General features: G+C 45.8%; 1 protein-coding gene across 1 annotated transcript in view; it reads right to left on the minus strand.

Moving 5' to 3' along the window:
- Positions 1 to 20,562, minus strand: part of acj6 (abnormal chemosensory protein 6) — a 54,732-nt gene extending 34,170 nt beyond the window's left edge. Inside the window, exon 1 of the mRNA XM_077660502.1 lies at positions 19,594 to 20,562. Coding sequence (XP_077516628.1) covers positions 19,594 to 19,770 — 177 coding nt within the window. The 5' untranslated portion in view covers positions 19,771 to 20,562. The remainder of the gene's footprint in view (positions 1 to 19,593) is intronic.
- Between the last annotated feature and the right edge of the window lie 1,052 nt (positions 20,563 to 21,614).

The raw sequence follows: 21,614 nt of genomic DNA on the forward strand, positions 1-21,614 counted from the left end.
CATATTCAAGAAGACCTCGGTTATTTTTAAGCCGCAAGTGTTACGGGGCGCATAATGTATAGACACCCTGTATACTATAATAGATGAGCTGCAGAAATCAAAACCATTTGCAGCAGCTTGCTTCAGCGCAGGTGTTTATAGATTAGACTAGAAATAACATTTCTTATATAAAGTAAAGCGATATAAGGAAGCCGTTTAGCGCTGTTCCGGTAATATCGTTCGTATAAAGTACCCATACTGCACTCATAAACAGAAGTCATGCCGGTTAACGCAAGTCAATTGTTAAAAAAACATCAATGAAAGTTGCGATAATAAAACATGAATGGTATCTGTGGCTGCCGCCTGAAACAAGACATTATGTTTTAGTTGATTGAAACAGACATTTAGGAGCCCTCCGGGGGTGCAAGAGCTATTTTTTTTTACTCCACTTGTAGCGTAGGAGCCACGCTCGCCCACTGTGGTGAACTGTGTGAGTTAAAGACGACGACGACCCAGAGGTTCTTCTCTTTATTGCGACAGTGTGCCTGCTGGCATAAACTATTATTTGCAAATATAGGTGTAAAGCTCGCTGCAGCCCGAACGGCTGGCCTGCAAAGCCTTGCGCATTGCGAAGCGACCTAGGTTCTGCTGAGCCACAACCCCCTTTTGCACACTAAATACAGTTTATTCTTCCCACAACTCTTCCCCAATTAAATAAGTAGTCAGCTTTTAAACCATTGGAAATGTACGAAAAGTGTCAAATAAAGGTTCTTACTGCTTCAAAAAGAACCACAAACGGCGCAGTTTTTGTTGTATTCTAACATTATCGCAAGAAGCTTTCCATCTCTCTTGACAGATTGCGTGGTTTCTGAGCCATTCGCGGCAGGAACGCGTGTTTCGAACTTCTGCTGATGCGGTGCAGCCGTGTTCAGTTTGCCGCAGTTTATACAGGAACAATAGGTAATCGCTATGAGCGCGCTCTACACGTTAGCCTCGCTGTCCTCGTGTGTACGGTACAGCTCCTTTAGAGTGTGGGTGGGAATAAAGGTTTGCAACAAGGCTATCTCGGAAGTTGAGACATTTGCCGTTTCATTTGGCACCTTGGCACTTTCTGCCTGAAACTTTTAACGTGCTTTCAACTAATTCTTTAAGTGTCAAGAAAAACGCCAAAATGACCGAAGCGTGGCCTAGTGGTAGAGCATCCGCCTCGCATTCGGGAGGTGCTGGGTTCGATCCCCAGTACCGCCGGGAACCCCCCGGTTTTCTAATGGGCACAAGGTTTCCCCCGGCCTGGTGCTCGGCTCTTGTGGGGTGAGATGCTTGGGAAAAGGGTTTTGACCACAGTTGCCTTGACGGATCAGAGATAAGTTCCGCCGTCAAGCAATCCTAAATCCGCCTCGTGCGGTAGGAGCCCATTTGTGGTCTTTTTTTTTTCTCACAAAGTCGGGACAGCCGGCAAAACCGGACTGGCCCATGACCACAGTGATACTCTTAATCGCTTCTGACGAAGGATTATAGTGTTTGAACCTGACGGTGGTTAGAGCGTACGAGTCTTGAGTCGAACTCTTCACTGGGGAGTGAAGCACGAACTACCTTTGCAGGTTGAGTTGTTCGAAACTGGGTTTGCCCCCGAAGGGGCACAGCGGAGTTTGCGGAGCCTCCTCCAAGCACACACCCCTGAAGAAGCCGGGCGCCGGGCCGTGGCTGGCTTGTACCCGTTTTTATTGATGGGTGTCCGGCGGTGGGTTTCGAACCAACCACCTCCTGCAGCCTAGACGGGCGCCCAGACCACCAGGCCATTTCCTAATATTCGGCCTAAGTGTCAAGAAAAGAAGAAACACCTATTTGCTTTAGGAGCACGCCAACACTAATCTTTAAATTCTCGAAACCTGCAGTAGTTGTTTTTAATCCTGTGACGCACGTCATCTAAGCGCATATTTAATGAACTGGCAACCATATAGAAGGCAACTGTTACGCGGTAGATTGACTTGTATTTTTAGATGTTAGAATAAGTATATTTTAGCTTGCTGTTGCTAGCTGTCAGGCAGCTTCAAAATATCATGGTTAGAAACATGCTATCAAAAAAGCGAATAGCAGCTCCTGTTCCGACCTGCCGTACACAATAAAAATTTACAGCGCGTCTCAGCTGAGCGTGATAAGAATAGTGCAGATAAAGCTTCATGGTCGAGAAATTGCAGCATTGCTGTCTGGCAAAATATATACTGTACACTACAATCTGTCAAGTCGAAGGAGAAAGGGCGCTGTCGAGCCTATTTTAGAGGATTTCTGTCAACTGATGACACTCTCATTTCCTGAAGTTGTTTGAGTAAATAATAATTCAGTTCAACTTTATTAATCTCTACGTCGACTATCCATCTCAGTCGACTTGTTCTACTCTGCTTCCCTTCACCCTCTGCATTGGCTAACGCGATGAGACCGCCACTGCTATCAGCGCAATATCCGCATGCGTGAGCAGCACTGGCTTATGATACTATGGTAGCTTCAGGGAATTATACATGTTTATAATGAATGCGGCTGCTACCAGTGAAACGCCGTCGATACTCCACGCGGTAACGCAGTGATTAATGGCGCCTAATCTCGAATAATTCAGACCAGACGCCTGCAGCTTGCCATCGTCGTCGTAAACAGTTAGCTTTAACTATTATTTGTTATATTTCGATCACCGTGGATAGCTCGTCTGTCCCAGCAGTGTTTCTGGTTTTTAACATGATATAATTAGAAGCCCCATGAGGCCGAAATGCGTCCTTGGTCATAAAATTCGCCCATTGGCTGGATGAAACTGACATCATCGGAGCGATAATGACGTCACCAGACCAGAGGTGACGTTACTTCCATTAAAGTCATCAGTGCTATGACATTGCCAACGCGTAATGAAATTTGATGTCCCTGCGAATTTTTTACACCCCAGCAGTGTAGTCGAGGGTTAAAAAAATTCACGATTTACGCAAAAAACTGAGATCATTCATGGCGTTCCCATAGCGCATTTATTATAAGCTGACCGCCGCGAACGAACGGAGAAAACATTATATGTTTGCTTTATTTACTTGCGTGAAAAGCTAGTTTTTATTGTTAAGTTCACATATATTTTGATTCCGTATATTTTGTCGTTGTGACCTGCGGTAACTTCTTTAATTGCCTTCATCACACAAGTGTGGATCATATCTTTGCACATTGTTTTCACTGCAGATTACTGTTTCGCTGTTTTGCCGATGAAAGATTATGCGAGGTACGCTCACTTTTCATTGCATCGCTGGGTGCAATAGAGAAAAGAGCGGCGCTGTTCCTTCATTTACCTATTAACTGGTAAGTCATAAATTTTTTTCTCATAGTTAAAATATTGGCCTGCTCACATACGCAAAACTTTATACTAAATATAATAGGAGCCTCCAAATGCTTGTACGAAGCCCTGAGTGCCTTCATTAGGCCCCTACAAAAAGGCCTATCAAAATCCTCTCGACCAAGCAGTAATTTGCTTCGTTAAGTCTGGAAACAGGAATTTTAAGAGCAAATATACATGCAGAAATTCTGAAATAGCTAAGAGAAACATCATGGGAGGAGAGAAAACCCACGACTCTCATATGTCAAGTGCTGTACTCTCTTAAGGCCCTGCAGCTTTCGGTGATTCATTATGCGCTAGAGAATGTCACAATATAGCCGTTGGGGGAGAGTGGGGCAAAATGAGCCGAAAATTTGCACATAATCGCCATTACTTTTTGTTCACACAGATCAAAAACGCACATACTGCCTCATTATTTCCTATCCTCCTAGTATCACGCTCACCAATTACAAAAAGTGCTAGATGAAAAGGAAGACAGTAAAAATTTAATGAAACTTGAAACTTCAATGTGTTGAATTTTGCTCCACCCCAAAGGGAAAAATAAGACAGTGCACGGGGAAAAATGAGACGCCATTCGAATACCACTGTATCACTCATCCTTGCAATGAGTGCACACGTAGCTTTCTCTATGGACGTCTACATAATCTTAGCAAGCCTATTCGAAAGATAAATACTGTTCTAAGACCGAACCCGACCCTGTTTTCTTCCATGGAACAACACAGTCTACGTAGTTCTACAGCTGGGTTCAGTGTATAGCCTGGTTACGTGATATTGTTGAATTTCTTGCCTTCATTGCAACTTTTTTCTGTTTTAGTGTCACAGCTGTTGCTCTTTCCCTCAGCTGCTTCAGTCGAACATGGGGTTTGTTTCGATTCGTAGCGCGTGAACACATCGTTTATAGTTATCATAGAACAGACCGAGCAGACCTTGCTCCATTGCCAGAATGTGTTGTAGAAATAAATGTTGACGCCCACTGGACGAAGTGCGACGCTTAGGTTCGCAAGTCATTTTGTGCAGTTTCTTCTTTCATGTTCTCTCATTTAATTTACTGCTTTGTGGTGGGCGCCTTTGGGAACACAAAAAAGCTTGATGACATAGTACTGCTGGCGTCTCTTCAGAACTTTCTTGATGTTTTCTGCGTTGGAATTCATTGCTTTCGTATTTTACGTTCAGACTATCCGAGAGAAAGTTCGTGCATTGTGAACCGAGGAATACACAGCGTTGAAAGAAACCACGAAGGCCAAGGGAAAACAACATGCTTGTCTATGTCGTTCTCTGATGTCATCAATGTTTATTTAGCGGTGTGTATTCCTTCGTTCATTTTTTAATGAGTAGGCGCATATCTAGCTTTAAGTACTTGTCAAATAATAGTGAGTCTTAAAATATCACCGCTTTGACGCAGTCAGCATAAGGTCAAACATGCATAGGGTCAAAAAAGAGCCGCAGCATAATTTTTTCTTCTGTATGCGCTCAGTGTACAATGAATATGTATGAAAGGCGGATGGATCTTGCGCATGTTCACCTTTTCAGAAAATGAAAATGCATGTGAATAGGCTTTCGACAAATAAAAAAAGCTGGAAGTGGCGTTTGTTTTCTCTTTATTGAGTGTGCATTCCTATTTGACACAGAATCCTCTTCGTAAGCAGCCGTCGCGGAGGCTCAGTGGTTACGGCGCTCGCCTGCTGACCCGAAAAACGCCGGTTCGACCCCGACTGCGGCGGTCGAATTTCGATGGAGGCGAAATTCTAGAGGTCCGTGTACTGTGCGATGTAAGTGCACGTTAAAGAACCTCAGGTAGCCGAAATTTCCGTAGCCATTCACTACGGCGTCCCTCAAATCCTGAGTCACTTTGGGACGTTAAACCCCCATAAACCAAACCATGCTCTTCGTAAGCACGTACTAGTTATAGGCTTACAACGAGTCTTGCTCAAAATTAGGCAACTTGTAAGCGCTGGTTATTGTTATGCTGCCCACTGATGGGCTAGGAGCTCGCATACGCAAAAACGTTTCGCATAATTGAAATAATTCGCACGATATGGTGCAGTATAAGACTGGAACAATTTGTTTAAATTCATGATTCTGAATGCGTATTAACGTTGTTATATTCATAAGTAATACACAGGTTTTTAAACGGAGATGCTCAAGCTTTTAAGGAATCCATTTAAGATATCGCTTCTTTTTGTGTTTTGGTGTTAAGCATTCAAAGCCCAGTTTCGGTGTATGAACAACTCAACCCGTCATCGTTCGCGTTGTAAACAACGCGAACGATGACAGGTTAAGTATGTTCATGAAAGCTTCAGTACGACAAGATTTAAATTTTTTCCCTTCTAATTAAGTTTATTACTACTACTACTACTGGTACTTCATCTGCGCGTGCTTTCGAAGTGCCAGAAGGACACCCGAAGGAGCGCGAATGTCTACAATGCGCAAACTCGTAAAGAGGCAAGAACGGGTCTTGTGATGCAAGAGATGTGTTTGCAAAACCAGCGCCATCGTCATTTGTGCTTTTCTGATACAGTAGTGGCGCGGCTAAAGGTCTACATCTTTTGGCCTCACTTATCTGTTCTTGTTTATTAGTTACCGCCAGAAATATACCGCAACCAACTGACCCAGATTTCTTCGCTAGAGGCATTCATTCGCTAGGGGCATTCCTTTCGGAGCAAAGGCCGCAGCGATGTTGCTGGGAATCAGCAGCTTTCATGAGAGTGTATGAGGAATTTGGACAAGAAGCTCTCATGCCTCCTGGCCGAAAGCAACGATAACAGTAAACTGCTCCGGGTTTGCAAAGGCGGTGCCGCAAGATGCCCTCAAAATGTTAGATGCGAGTCGGAGCCGACAGAGGCCCCTGAAGCGTGACAAGACACGTATGTCCCGTGCCTACTTATCTTGCTTCCCCCACCTAGTGTGTGGAGCAATCCAACGAAGAAACAAGGTCATTGGGTTCGATGTCTGGGCCAACACCCGACACGACATAACGCCGAAGGTCTGAACCGGATTCCAGATAAGCTTGAACAGTCACGGTGGTCGTAGCAGAGGCAGGAACAGTCTTGAGTTAACGGAGGCGATTTACGAGCGCATCCAAACGGTCACGGGTGTTGGTGGGACGGTGAATTGCGAAGCCTTCAGATCCAAAAAGGTGCTTGTGTATTTTGTATCATATTTTTTTATGTTTAGAGTGGATATTTGTTTTTGTAACAGGACAACCTCCGTATGTAATGCCCGAAAAGGGCTTTTAACGTGTTTGAATTAAAATAAATGTGCTTATGTATTTGTTCCAAGGCGCTTGTCGAGGGTCGGTAGAAGAGACAATGTGATAAAATTGACACACCAAAGCATTCACGCGGCTTAACCGCCACCTCGCAGAGCGACGATAAACCAGGCTGAGATGAAAGGCAACCCGTCTTCTGAGCGCTTCCGTGGAATGATGCTTCAGACTGGGTTGCCATTTCGGCAGCACGTTTGATAGGAGACGTTGTGCCGAGACGATGAAGACGTTCCATCGTAGTAGCCCCGGCTCGCTGCAGTCACCCCCAGCCTCGGCGAAAGTCGCCGACTATGGGTATGGCGAGTCCGCAATCAGATGGCGGCTAACCAGCGTACGCAGCAAAGCTACGGCGATGGCTTTGCAGAAAATCGCTGGGCAAGTGGTCATAATTGACAGAGTTGCCCATACCCATGCGGGAAGATTGGTCAATCTCGGCTGCACTTCATATTCATCGGCGGAACGACTTCACTGTCCAAAATATACTGCCTAAAAGTACCCTAACAGTGTGAAATAGAGCACGAACAGTTTTTGTAAACGCGAAGTGATTGACACGCAAAAATAAAACGCCGAATAAGTGCACAGCCGGTTCGAGCGATTTCTGTGTGTCGAGCGACGCAAACAAAAACACTTGGTCGCCGGAACCTCGTTTCTAACCCAAGCACGCGTCGCAGGGTCTCGCTTCGGTGCACTGGGATGCACACAGCAGCCGCGACCGACCGCCATCAACAGAGCGTTGAATAACCTCCAGATCCTCGGGCCCGTACGTACCACGGGGGGCCCGGAGCGCCGACCGTGACTGTGGGCCTAGCCTTGCTGCACTGTCGTTTCTGCGGAGGCACTCGAACGCCCATTAACCACGCCGTGTGTACCGGCCCATTTAAGGGCACTCCCGGGATTGCAGGCACTGGTCGCATCAACCGGTAGAGAGCAATAGTGACGCTGAATTAACACTTCACTGAGATGGCAGATTACATATGGACTCTCTTGGCCTTCGGCCCAATCGCCAATCGCGACTGAACAGCATTCACTTGCTTGCGTGCTCTTTCTAATTATTTGGCTCGCTCTTTATCCGATGCAATCACTCGCTACGATGTTTACTACAAACTGCATAACACAATTCACTGCCTAACTTAAGTGCCTCCGCGATCCTGTAGGGGGGCTCTCACTGAAAACGCAGAGAAAAGCCTCAGCTATGCAGTTTCTGTAACAAGTACAGAGAGATTTAACGCTTCTTCGAAGAGAAGCCACACTGTAGCAGTTGAAGTTCAGATTTTTAGTTCGTTTCTATAACCTCAGGTCGGGCCGGGTAAGGTCTAAACTTTCCAAAAGCCGCCTGCCTCAATGGCGATGCCCATCATGGAGGACACACATCGGGTTAGGTGGATTGACCAAGTGTTGCAGCATGAAAAATTGGTCCGTGATAGGCCGTGGTGTAAGCTCCGAAAATCCTCTCCCCGAAGCTACAAGAAAAAAATACCTGAGGTCTATCAAAGATGCCGTGAGTTTCCAAGTTAGCTTAAACTCGCTTCGAGCCACCGATCATGCTGAACGGCTTCCGTGCGATTGACCGACGCGTCGAGTATACACGGCGGCATAAAACAGACACAATGGGGCTCACCGCAAAAAGCGGAATTACGTCCTGCGTCAACAATCCGCCGACACAGGGTTGGCCAAAGACCCTTCTCCCGAGAATTTCACCCAAGAAAAGCCAAGCATCAGGCCGTGGGAAAGCTTGTACTCATTAGAAAACCAGTGGGTGCCCGGCGGCATTGGGGATCGAACCAAGCACCGGTTGTAGTTGCGATAGCTCTAGAAATAGCGTAAGTTTTGGTCTTTACAGGTCCATTTACCCCTGCGGTGCATTTTTGCTTATGCTATTCACAGGTGTGCTTTTACACCGGTGCAGACGCCGAAAGTCGTGAAACCAGCCAACATCTCTTATACAATATATGAATAAGCCAGCGCTGGTAAACTTTCGGATTTCCTAACGAACAAATTTGCGCGAAAGGCGTATTCCGCTAAGCGCGAACGCGACTAATGTTTGAAGTGCACTTAAGGTTTGAACCCCCCTTGACCATTCTTCGGTCAAAGCATGCACGGACTAATGCTCAGGTGGCGTAAATATATTACCTCTGGCGTGATCTGCATAGAGAAGCGATGTGCTCCTGAGAAAGACGACGCAGAGAGCTTTCATTTGGATGTGAACTTTCAGTTCCATCATTTACGAAAAGCCTGAGCGGAAAGCTGTATTAAACACTCCTTGCATAGTTTTACACCGCCGTGGTAAAATGCCGTTCGGAGCAAAGAGCGTTTGGGCGTGTTCAGTTGGTATATCTAACGGGTCTGAACCGTGACTGTATCGATCCGCCAAAAGCGTTAATCGTTTTCCAAACACATCCGACGCATGTCCGAGAACCTGAAAATTTTCTCCTCTCCTCTTCTCAACCATTTTCTTCCCTCACTCCAGGCACCGGCAGCAGATAACACGTGTCCGCTCTCCCAGCGTCCCGCGTCGGAACACGCGTGCCGGCTTCGTCCGCGCACTGTCCGTGCTCGCCGAAACTGGCTGCGCCGGCGGAAGCGGCGGTGGAAAGGGTTGGCGCCGAGAGAGGAAGGAGCTCGGCGGCTTTAAATCTTAATGAGCCGGCGCCTGTAATAATTCAGTAGGTTTGGAAAGGCAGATTTGGGCCAACTCGAGCCGCGCGACCACTCGAAACAACAGGTCCTCGCACGCCTCGCTCGCTGCACCCCCCCCCCCCCCTCTTATTCCCGCCGTGGGAAGGACGGCGGCGACGCTTTAGCGCCAACCGGGACGGATCAGCGCCCCATTGACGGCGGACCGAGAGCGGATCGGCACGGCTGAGAGCGCGCGCCGCGGCTGGAGTGGGCCCCTCGGTGATCGAGTTAAATACGCCTTGTCTTAAAAGCGGTATACTGTGATTGTTTTTTAATAACTGGAAGCAATTAAGGAATATTCTTCTATATATCATTTTCGAGCTGTACGCACTATCTACAACATGCATAATAAATTGTTATGATTATTTTGTTTTCATGCTTAATTAAAGGGTTTGGAGTGAACTCTGTAAATGTGTATGTGACGACGTTGCACGTTGACACGTGGTGATCGCATCTCAGTGGGCTAAAACTGAGTGCCATGACACAGTATGAAGGTATAGTTGAACATATAGCATGTCCGATTTCCGGTTTAGTTGCCAGTATTTCATGCTTTCGTGCTACTTAAAAGAAATGAACAGTAACGATCTTGCCAAACTTGGCCCTAGTGCACTTCGATTTACATCCTCCTGTATTTTCATGCGTCTCTCTTCGCCACTGATAATTGAAGAGGAGGCTTGGCGTCATTACATAGAAGTCAACCCTCGGGCACTGTAACGTGCATTTTTTATATAGGCATGTACTCTCGAAAATGTCATGATTATGATGTCCTTTGCGACATGTCCATTCCAGCATGCAGCGTACATGAATACGAATCAATGAATGCGAATAAAACTTTATCATCAATTGTCTATGACCAGGAAAGAAAGGTAAGCTCACTCAAAAACTGAGTGGAGCCAGGAGGCAAACGGGACCTATTGTGTCACATGTCCACCAGTTTCAGCTTGTGCATAATGAGCTCTATAAGAGTTTTTGCCCCTTGTCTGATGACAGCGGCAGTCCGAACCAACAGTTTCCAGCTGAAGTATAAGACGGGAAGCAGTGGCGGCATTTCTATGTTCATTTACAGTAGATGCCACATCAGCGCGTAAAAGGATGAAGACATTAGAAGGAATCATGTTCTGTATATGGGAAGCGAATTTCAAGAGGTCAGACAGCATGCTCAAAGTTTTTCAGAATCATTTCAATTGCTCTAAATATTCTCACTTAATAATAACCATGCGAAATAAACTTACAGAACTGTTTTCTACTGAAAAAAAATTGTGTTCTGTTTGAAAACAATTAGGAAATATAATCCGACACCAACATCACCGCATTGATGTCTCAAAGAATTTCAATGTTACTGGCCAACAAACAAAATAAACAGCTATATAACTTTAAACTGCTGATTAAGAGCGCCGGTGGCAGCTCTAGTAGGCAAAAGAAGCACCAAATAAGAAACGGCATTCACAGAACAAGGTATAAACTTGATTGACCATGTCCCGTACTCCTCTTCCTCGGAAGGTAGGCAAGCCATAGGAGTGTTGTTTCCAGTGCCCTAGTTGTTTCCGGCTTATTTGTCGCTTCTAAAGATATAAAAGGCTAGTTTGTCCTGTGTTACAGCAAAATAATAATTCTACACGCCTAATTATGCATGTATTGTAGATCAGAGTATACATGTGCGGACAACATCAATGAAATCGCGCACTTCTTTCTAGCGCACCTTCCGAAATACGTTAACTGCTATCTTGTCTTCTTGCAGTCACCCACAAAAAGAGACGTACTGCTTCAATTGCAGCTATAAGTAATGACAATCAGGAGCTTGAGATCGCCAGTTATATACATTTAAGAATGTTTTCGCAAAAACCCGAACGGTGCATTATTTCAGTAGCCCTTGCGGTACCACGAAAGGCGTATTAACAATGCATTGATGTCTGAACGCTGAAAATTTTGTAACAGTAGGCAAGGCCGGATATACAATCGCCTTTTCTTTAAATTTGAATCTTGAGGCCGCCACATGAAACGCAGGCAGACTAGTGTTGCGCCTTACACCGAATAGAAACGGGTATTCACTGATTTTCCGCTTATGGTAATGCTTGAATCTGTTAGCAACACGTGAAGTACATAAGTTATACTTGTGTAGTTCTGCGTTTTCAGTCCGTTCATTCGAGAAACAAATAGCAAATAATGAATCAATAAATTATGTAATGGTAAGGGGAACATGGCCTCTGGATAAGGAAGCAGAAAAGGAGTTCAAATATTGTTGGACACTCCACTGGCACAAGATGTTCATCTCTGCTTCACTATGCTTTTTTTCTCTCTCTAAAATAAAAAAAATGTTCAGTTTGCAAGCAGAAAAATAAGGAGAAAAATAATAGCAGTCAGAAAAGAAACAAATCGCTTCGACTAATTAAATATTCCATAAATTCTCACTTTACGCCGAGGTGAATACATCAAAATGGAAGTTATACTGTCCCTTTAATGTGACAAGAGCGACCACTAATTTTATGCATTTTTTAAGTGTTTGTTTCAGTATAAGTGTGAGTTGATTGATGATGCATCAGTTCTGCGGATGAGCATGATATCACTACAGTGATTAAATCACGAGTACACAGATGTCTCATTGTGAAATCATAATTTTAATGGCGCAGAAGCCGCTGCTTCAAACAGCGCCGTGGCTGACGTGTTGTTCTGTATGAAGTAGGATCAAAGACCAGTTTTACGAGAGAGGACGAACTCAGAAAAGCTAGGCACTAGGCCAAGGGAAAGCTCGTACCCATCGAAAATCGGATTTGTACCAGACGGCACTTGGGGATCGAGGACTGCACCTCCCGCATGCGAGGCGGATGCTCAAACCTCTCGGCCAGCGCCCCTCACTATAAATCACTTTATCGGGGCCTCTTGTGATAACATGAGCACTACTACATGCAAAAGCTGCTGTGACTGCATTATATCAGTTACAACTGACATTCTCGAGAACATTCAATCACTGATTACTTCAATCCCAAAGAATTGTTGCTGCATAACGTCCTCAATTTAAATCTAAACCATCTCCTCGCCAATCTCATGTTCTCTTCTTATTGCTCGACACCTAGCCCGAAGAAACGAGCAGTAGCAAAAAGTTATATATCAACTTACTATGTTGGGGGCTAAGCATCAGCCCCAAAATTAAGGAACGAAAATAAGCATTAATACACCGTGAACAGTTTGAAGCTGGCAACCGCTCAGTAAAGCATGTTCACAAACGGTAGCAGTGCTTCATGGGCTACGAACAGCTGATCGTCCCGTTAATTTAGCCTTGGCGAGCACATGCATAATTAGGGTAGCTTTTTGTGAACATTCGCTACGAGTCCTTTCCGGAAAGCGGTCGGCTTGAACCATTTCCCTTTGTGCGTTTTCGTCACGTACCATCAATTTTATTCGTGCCCGGATTGACGTGGGTTGCAAGTGCAAAGTAAAAAAAATGCACAGTTTTCATACAGATGCGGGTTCTTCCTTTTCATTTCTTTAATTATTTTTCCGTTGCATGTTACCTGTCATAGTAACGTACTGTCCAGACAGTATGTATTCCGCTGGTCATTTTATCGAAACTGCGCGTTTGCTTTACCGACTGCGGTGAGCTGAGTGATGCTCCTGTTTCTTTGACGAAGCAGAAGAGCAATCTCTCACATCGTCATTTTCAGGATAATGTGACCATTGAACTCTTCTGTTTCAAGACTGCATTCGTGTATCTTGTGGCCCCAGTAAAAAATGGTCAGCTCGTGACTCAAATGTCCCATGCTGACAGAAGCGGCCTTTAACTTCAGTGTAGAGGCTAAAACGTGAAGCAAAAGGGGAAATGTACGTCTCTTTTGCAACAGAAGCTGACACTAACGACAATTATTTAATGTGATTGAATGTGTGCTTATTGAAAGTCATAAATCGTTTCTGGCTGGTCTTAAGAAAACTAGCCCACCGCATGCTACTGAACAGCCCTTTCTGTCCCTTCAAAAAAGATACAATTGTGAAGGATTCTGTGCTGACGGATCCAAATGCGCAGATTCTGTTACGTGTGCAATTAGTGAAAATTCGTTCTCGGCCAGCAAAACCTTAAACAAGGATACGAAAGTTTTCCCTGCTGCAACAGACGCGATTCTCTTAGCTGTAGATGATGTTTTAGAAAAAAGAATAACAAAATCTGTTTTATACACGGGCTGACTTAATCTTATCTCAGCCCTTTCGGGTGCACGGAGCGATATGAATGCCACTTTAAACACATCGTTATCGGTAGAGCTTATCATGCAGTCCTTGAATAAAGGTCTGCAAACAGCATTATGTGTGATCCTTAGCCACTGCGGAATACATCGAAATGAAGAAGTTGACAAAACGGCAGTGTGTGCGTCCAAAATGTGGGACCTATTGATATTACTCTCATTCCTTACCAAAGCTACAGGCATCACATCACAAAATGACTCGAATGTGGCAGACTGAACGGGGCAAAGAAGCAGACCGTAAACTACATGTTGTTAGGCCTCGTGTGGGTGACTGAGCGGAATGTTCAAGAAATGGCCTTAACAAGATTCAGAACAAGTCTAACAGACCATACCGGAGAACTTATTTTCGTAAAGTGCAAAAATAGTTCATACCACATTACATGGGAGTGCAAACGCAAATATGCATTTCACAAACTCAAAACCCCGAGTGCGGGGCAATGGGGGGGTCTGCTCACCAGCAGCGAGCTCACAGCCCAAAGGGCCCTTGTGCAGCACGCATGCGAAGCAGCAAGACTCAGCGGAGCCCCGGAATAGGAGCCCGACCTTGCGAAGAGGCCAGACGTCAACGATGAAGATGACGACCCACCGCTAATCTCATTGAGATTTCAATAAATGTTTTTCTCTCTCTCTCTATCTCACCCCATTCCATCCTAAACTCTTCAATGCACCTGATTCAATGCTTCTACTGGCAAAAACTGACAAGTTTTAGGAAAAAAATTCATTTCATGGTGTTTCTTTCATCTAGATGAACATTGGACATGAGACCGGAAGTTCATGCTGTCTTCGCAATGCAGATTTTTTATGTCACTTGTGTTGCAGGCATTCTACCCTGCTGTCAAAATTTATCAATATTATTTCTTGTTTTCTAGCTCCCACCTCTTACCATCAATTTATGCATTGTTCATGGCTCATCCTGTATCAGATTCTGGCGTTTTTTGTCCTACATACCTTCGCGCCAAAAACACCATCAATCGTCATAACATTTTGGCCACCTCGTGTTTATGCGTATGTCGAGTTATACTCTTCTCTTGCCAGCGTATACGACCACCGAAACTCTATGTGGACGCTCGAGACTAAGAGCGTTTCTCTCTGGCAGTATTGAAGTGCTTGCACCTCCCCTCTGCACGACTCAGCGAAACGAGGCGCCCATCTGTCTTCAGACCGAGGCAATCGGTGTGAGTTCCTCCCGTGTTTCTGCCGAAATTGGCAATCGGTCAATGTTTCTCTGCCATCGGGAATTCAGTTTGTCAGGAAGGGCTGCCTTACCGGAAGGCTTGGAGCTCGCTCTAAGCCGGGCAATTAGTTCACAGGATTCACTTGTATTACCCACGGCTCAGGAAATTTCTCAGTCGGTCAGTCTTACGAAGTTATTTTTGCAGAAATTAAAAGCCCGAGGTTCAAGATTTTTAGATGAGAAACAAAGAGCACCACAGAACCTTTCTTAGAGCTAGTAACGAGGTTAAAACAACCTTATTTTGCGACGTCTACACATTGACGGTGAAGTTGAGATTTGGAATGTCACCGAAAATCTTGCCAGTAATTCTGCACTGCGTTACTACAGTGATTATAAATACAAACAAAAACGTTCATTTTACAGGACGGGAGCATGAAACCAATATCATATTTACCCTGCTTCAAAGGGCTATAAGTAACTGTAATAACGGTGGACAGAAGTACCTTCTTCATTTTCGAGGCCTTCACGGATATTCGCTGAAGCCTTATTGATCGCCACTCTGAATGTTTATTCATGTTAGCTGAGCATTGAATGTGCGTCGTTGAAAAATTTACTCGAATTGCCAATTTCGTTGTTTTAATTCAACGAAAAGATCTGTGTTCATGTCCCTGCATGCAAACACAGACAGGAGAGCCTATATCTACGCAATACCTGCCTTCAGGCTGCGCAGATTCTAAAACTATCACAATAAATAACACGAAAATTGCTACTAGTCAAAAGAATTCTCATTGCGAACGCACGTGCCGCTGGGGAAGAAATAGCAAGAATGATAATGCGGGGCTTGTGTGCGCTTTCTTCTACGCCGAAAAAGAGAGAAGCCAATCGGTCCCGTTTCATAATTAATTTGATTTCCGCCGTCTGGTGACGGGCGCTTCCGTCTTCGTATTCCGACGCGGGACTTGTTACTTAATAGTGCATCCTGTTATGAATGATTTATTCACGCCGTCGTCGAGGCGTGAAAAGCTCGACGCCGGGTGGGCGAGCCGGAACGCGTGTCGCCTCTTCGCGCTGCGACGCATGCAAATGAATTCGCAGGGGAGATAAACAGGCGTCATTTACGCATGGCTACTTGGTCACGTTCTCTTTTTTTTCTGTAGCACTGTTGCGCTCTTTTATTTTTGGTTTTTCGCCATTAAATTAGGTTTGCACTGCTGTAGTGGCTAGCGGTACATCTATTGCGGAAGTTGTTATGCACAGCGACTGATAATGTAGTAATGGTAATTCGAATGATCGTCAAGATCTATTTCCCACTATCACTATGTGTCTCTTTTAAGCACGAATGACATGCCGATTTCATAGATGATTGATTCTTATTGCATATTAAATATAGAAGATAATTCTGAAAAAAAAAAAGATCCTTGTCCGGCCGTGTTTATAAATCGGCCTCCCAGCATAAAACCGAAGCGCTCATGCTCTTAGGTCGAGTAGCCAGTGGTCTGGGAGCAGTGCTATGCTAGAAGTAACATTTGATTGCCGAGTCATATGCATTTGCCTGTCCTGTTCGCAAGGTTCTCTTGCTCTACATGCATTTTTGTTTTGTGAACTGAACCAAAAACATTCTCATATTGTTTCTTGATGTGCAGCATAGTTAGTTAGGCATTAGCACTGCTCTTTAAAAATAGTCAAAACTTCATCTCAGTTGACCCGGTGACAGGCTCTAAATTCCCATATTCTTATAGTAGAGCTATCACGATAGCGGATTACTCCTATATCATAGTGTAATGTTATGCTGAGCATAGCAGAAAACAGAGTCGCTACCATATGGTGGGAACACTAACATTTAAAAGCCACCATGTTCGTCGTGGGTATCGTGACCTATAAAGCATATCCCGCACTCTTTCCTTCTACTAGATCACAATGTATAAATGCGATGGTCATAAACCTCAACGTTAACCACATTGATCATATTTAAGCCCTATTGAAGAAACAGTGTAGACACCCCTAAATAAACGCATGAAGTAAATCAGTCTTTCTAATGCTTACTCTAACCCAGATTATATGTTCACTTAACTGCCACCTCAGGCGGAACTAAAGGGAGTGTGGTAGACTCCAGCTCTCCTCTCGTAGACGCATAAATTTCTAAATTTGCTCACTTAATTGCTTTTGATGTGCTATTATTCATTCTATTCCCTTCTTCTTTCTTCTGGAAACATGAACGGGGCTAATGAGGTCCACATCTTTCATCGAGTACCCAACGTCCATCCCAACGCTGCCGCCTGCAGGGTAGCTTTTGTTGCACTAAGAACGTATATGCAGCCAAACAAGCTTTACAGAATGCACTTGGGCAGATTGCGTTTTTCCTACGGTCTCCTTGCATGTGTTGGGAAATCGGAAATCGGTAAGAGAAGAAATAAGGAAAAGGGCCCAAAGAAAAATAAAAACAGGCCGGTGGTAGGCCAAAACCAGACCGAAACAAAAGAATAGGTACGCCACAATCTTGGATAATTCAAAATGGAATATAAATGTTATGATGAGTAGCGGACGGTAGGGAATCATACCCAGGTTTCTTGGTTAATCTAGAGTAGATATTCAAAACATATAGCCAATAGATTGATAGTCAGTTGAAACATGTTATTTACGTGCTGGCGATTAAGTAGAAAACTTTGGCAGGAAAACTGTTTTATTTGGAGCGCGTTCTTATCATCGGAGCAGGTTTGCATACTTCGCTAAGCACTGCAACCGATAATGTTATAATCACTACATATTCATAATCACTTCTGTACCTCCTGGCCTCCTACCCTTTAGCGGAGTTTCTAGCCATCCACAAAGATGAACCAACTAGCGCGCAAGAAGAACGCCCTATTTAATACCAACTTTATTTGTTGTGATAATCTAGTTGTTACTGGATGCAAGACCTTCGGAATTTTCGTATGTAATCAAAGTGATCCATCTACATAAGTATCCGCGTACATAAGTATCCGCGTAATTGTCACATTCACGAAAAAAGATTTATATTTGCAATGCAGTCTGCATTGAAAGCCTAATGCACCAATAAACGGGAGTTCAGAATTATAATGTTCAACGCCATATAGCGCGTTCTGTAGCGACTCACTAAGAATCGTTTCTCTTTTTTTCTGGCGACCGGCTTGAATATTTAACCTGTCTGCCCTGTATAGCGATTGATGCAAATTGAAATTTTTATTATTTGCGTGCCCCTCGGTTCACGCAAGGAGCTCTTGAAAGATTAAATGCCAGGGCAGAGGAATATTTAGAGAGTTTATCTTTTCGGGGATCTCCCGCGATGCATTTGTTTCTTGGACCTCTGCTTGTCGAGCTTTTAAGGGTACGAAGGAATGTGATGAGGTTGGCGTAAGTACTGGCTTCTTGCTTTGTGAGAGTGGACACATGTTGCATATGTGAAAAATAATTTGCAGTACTGACAAGGTGGCGTCTTTGACAGCCATATTTGTGAGAGCAAGCCCTGCTTGCAGCCTCCTAAAGTGCAAGATTCATGTTAGGAGGTGGCGAAACATATCGCGCGGCGTAAAATTGATTCGTATAGAGTAGAGTCCTGAAAAGTAGCTGCGTATAAGTTTCTCCGTGTACGCCCTACAGCGATAGACGATGTACATTATCTAAAGACACATATATATTAATATTTAATACAGACAACGAAACTCTCGAAAAGGAAGTATTGTTCATAAAATTACATGTCCGGGCATGCAATGGCCGCGTAAACTACGCTGGCTGACTCCGACTTTCATGTTTCAATGACGTTTCTGCATGCAAGGAAGGCTAGATTGCTGCTTAATTATTGTCCAATGTTGCTTTGTTTTGAGAAGCGCGTAGCGCCCCAAGATTTCAACAATCAGCATGCTCTAATTACCTGGGCCACCGAATCACGTGACTGCCATTCCAGAATTTGTCTACCGCTAAGAAAAAGCAAACCTAGTTATTTATAAAAAGTAAACCTGATGCCTTGGCACTTTAGACTTGGCCTCACTTTAGATCGAAGCGAAACTGGGTCACCGACGACAACCGGAACATGTTCAGGAAAGCAAACAGTAGAACCAACAACAATGCATAAGTTGTTTAAAGCGTAAATCATACGTTCGCTGTACTGTACGCTGAAGCAGCAATTAAATTTTTAGTTAATACCAATGACAAGAAACTTCAGTGCCGTTTAAGGCTGTACCCGTTCAAATGGTACCAAATTGGTCGCTGGGAAGCGACATACAGAAATATCGCTGCATGCAGCGTTTCTCTGCAATCGGTCTGTTGACCTGAGATGCGTTTAGACGCCACTTGACAAGCACAGATCTCATCCCAAGTTCTTAGGGGAAAGAATACTTCAGCAGGTTAAGGTGTGATAACTGTATTACGGCGTGCACGTACTAAATTTGTTGGGGCTAGTACTACGTTCCTTCCTTTTTGTTTTCCTTAATACTTGATTTACTTTCTTGTTGCATTTACTCAACCGGATCTTAAACCTTCTTTTCACATTGCTTGTTGTCATTTTCTCTTTACTGAATTTGTTCGATCATGCGAGCAGCTTTGCGACAGCGAAAAGCGCTCGTGCTCGACTTGATTCGTAGAATAAGCAAAGAACGCGCCGTATTCCAAGACATTCGCTGAAATTATCCACGGTGCTAATGATCAACAACGTGGAGGTGACTGCGCATAGCAGTACAAAGAAGAAAAAAAAGCACTTACGCTGAACGAACTTCATAAACGTTCAAGTCATCGTAATCAATCTAGAGCTTTTCAGCAAACAGTCAAAGATAAGTTGGAAGACGCGCACACTTAAACATTTACTGATCACTATCATCGGGATCAGTTAGGAAAGCACGGGCCAACACTAGTGCGCAGCGGCAGGAGTGTACAATGTGTTGCGCGTGGCGCATGTACTCACGGGTGCCGCGGCGTTGGCGGCCATGGCGCAATGCCTTGCGCGCATGGGGTCCGGGGGCGCGGCCCGGTACGTGGGCGAGTATCGTCCCGAGAAGCAGGAGCCGGCCGCGGCCGAGCCCAGGTGCGGCGGCAGCGGCATCGAGGCCGGCTGCTTGCCGCCGTTCATTATGGCTGCCATGCAGTCCCAGTTGAGCGACGAACCGCCCTCGTGCTTCGTCGTGGCGGCCGTGCTCGACACCACGCACCGCGAAAACTCGCCGCTGCCGCCGACGCCGCGTCGATCACCACTTCAGTCGCCCGCCGAGCGCCTCATAACTCGCGCCGCTTGCGCGGCATCGCTCCCGCTGTGGCCGCAATCCTGCGCAGGACGAACGCAGCTCGCTGGAGCCGGTACTCCCAGGTTTCGCTTCGGCCCTGCCGTTCCCAGCTGAGATCCGAACAGCGAGTCGTGGCCGATGGGAGTGAACAACTCGCACTGGTGGCCTAACGCTTGTCACACCTACGGTCTTCAACTGTCTCCTGAAGGACCATACGCGAGCTTTCCCTGTAGGGCCTGAGGTTCTAGTGATGACGCGGGAGTTCGGCCTTGTGTCGCCGCACTTCCTTTTCGTCCCGTTCCGAGAAGCGTTAGTACCGCCTTCAACCCCGAGGAGGGCTCGCAGTCGTCCTCACGGGTCTTCCGTCGAAGTCTCTCGCTGTGTTCGGGCAGCAGCTGCACGCATGGTGAATCCGCGGCCAGTGGATAAGCCGGAGTAATGCACGCGCGCGCAAGAACCCTATTCACACAGGGTGGCGCTACGACTGTGCCCGAAGGGTGGTGGGGAGGGAGGAAGGCCGAGTCGGCGCGCCATGCGCTGCGACGACGAGAGCTCGAACGACAGCAGCCGGCGACGCGGCGCCCCGGGTTCTTGTGGAGTTGGCAACTCGGAGGCACCGCCTTTTTTCGCGGACGGCGGCGCGGGACGTCTTCGGCCTTTCTCCTCCACGCGGCGCGCTCACCAGCGCCGGCCTGTCTTTTTTCTTCTTCCCGAAAGTAGCGGCGTGAGGGAGAGGCCCCGCTTTCTGCCGCAGCAGCTGTCGGAGCCTCCTCCTCTCCCGCACCGTGCTTCCCGCGCGGCCTCTCAGCTTCCCCTTTTTCCCGTCGCCTCCCCTTTTTTTCGGGACGTCTAGGAGAGAGAGAGAGAGAGAGTGCAGCGATCTTTTCCCTCTTGTCTCTCTTGCAGGAGAGCGGGAGCGCTGGCACGTCGTGTCGCTTGGCGGCGCTGCGAGAGAAGGCGTGAGGAGCGAGCGGGGCGGGCGTGCGCACTTCTCCTCCCCTCCGCGTTTGCGCGTGCGCAGATCACCGGCACGTGACGTCACGTCCGCGTCGATGCGAAGGGAGGGAGGAGTGGAAAGGAATCCATGTGGCAGGCGTGCGCGCCGAGCAGTCGCCGCGCAGCTAAGGGCCAGAGCATTGCAGTGGGAGCGACCAGCGGTATTCCCCTTCCAGCGCAATCATAAGAGCAGCTTTGGGCGCGAGTCTGAGAAGCTTAGTTATCTGTTTCAGATAAGCCTTATAGCCCCAAAATGAGCAATACATATAGAGAAAGGGGAGGGTGGATGGAAATGAGCAAAAATATATTATTAATTAGCGAAGTGATGACAGTAGCCCTCAATGAAACGATTTAAAATCGTTAATGCTACCTGGCATCACCGGTCCTTTCAGAATTTTATTGGACAACTTCACTTGGCGGGATAACAAGAATGGTGTTCCAAGCTTCATGAAGAAGCAGAAACTGAATAGTGTAGACTAATGGTGATATCCGCAACAGGCCGAAATTAAGACGTGTGTTGCAGAACACTTTAAAATATATGATTACTCCTCCGGTGATAAGCTTAGAAGTTAGGCCAACCGGTGTAAAGTCGAGGTCATTGACTCTTTGTATTTATTGTTGCAATTCTAGTGGATTAAAGAGTTTCGAATTCGAGTAGTATGAAATTATTTGTACAAGAGCAATAATCTTTGGGGGAAAAAAGCGTGAA

Source organism: Amblyomma americanum, chromosome 4 (genome assembly GCF_052857255.1).
Source record: "Amblyomma americanum isolate KBUSLIRL-KWMA chromosome 4, ASM5285725v1, whole genome shotgun sequence".
NCBI lineage: Eukaryota > Metazoa > Arthropoda > Arachnida > Ixodida > Ixodidae > Amblyomma > Amblyomma americanum.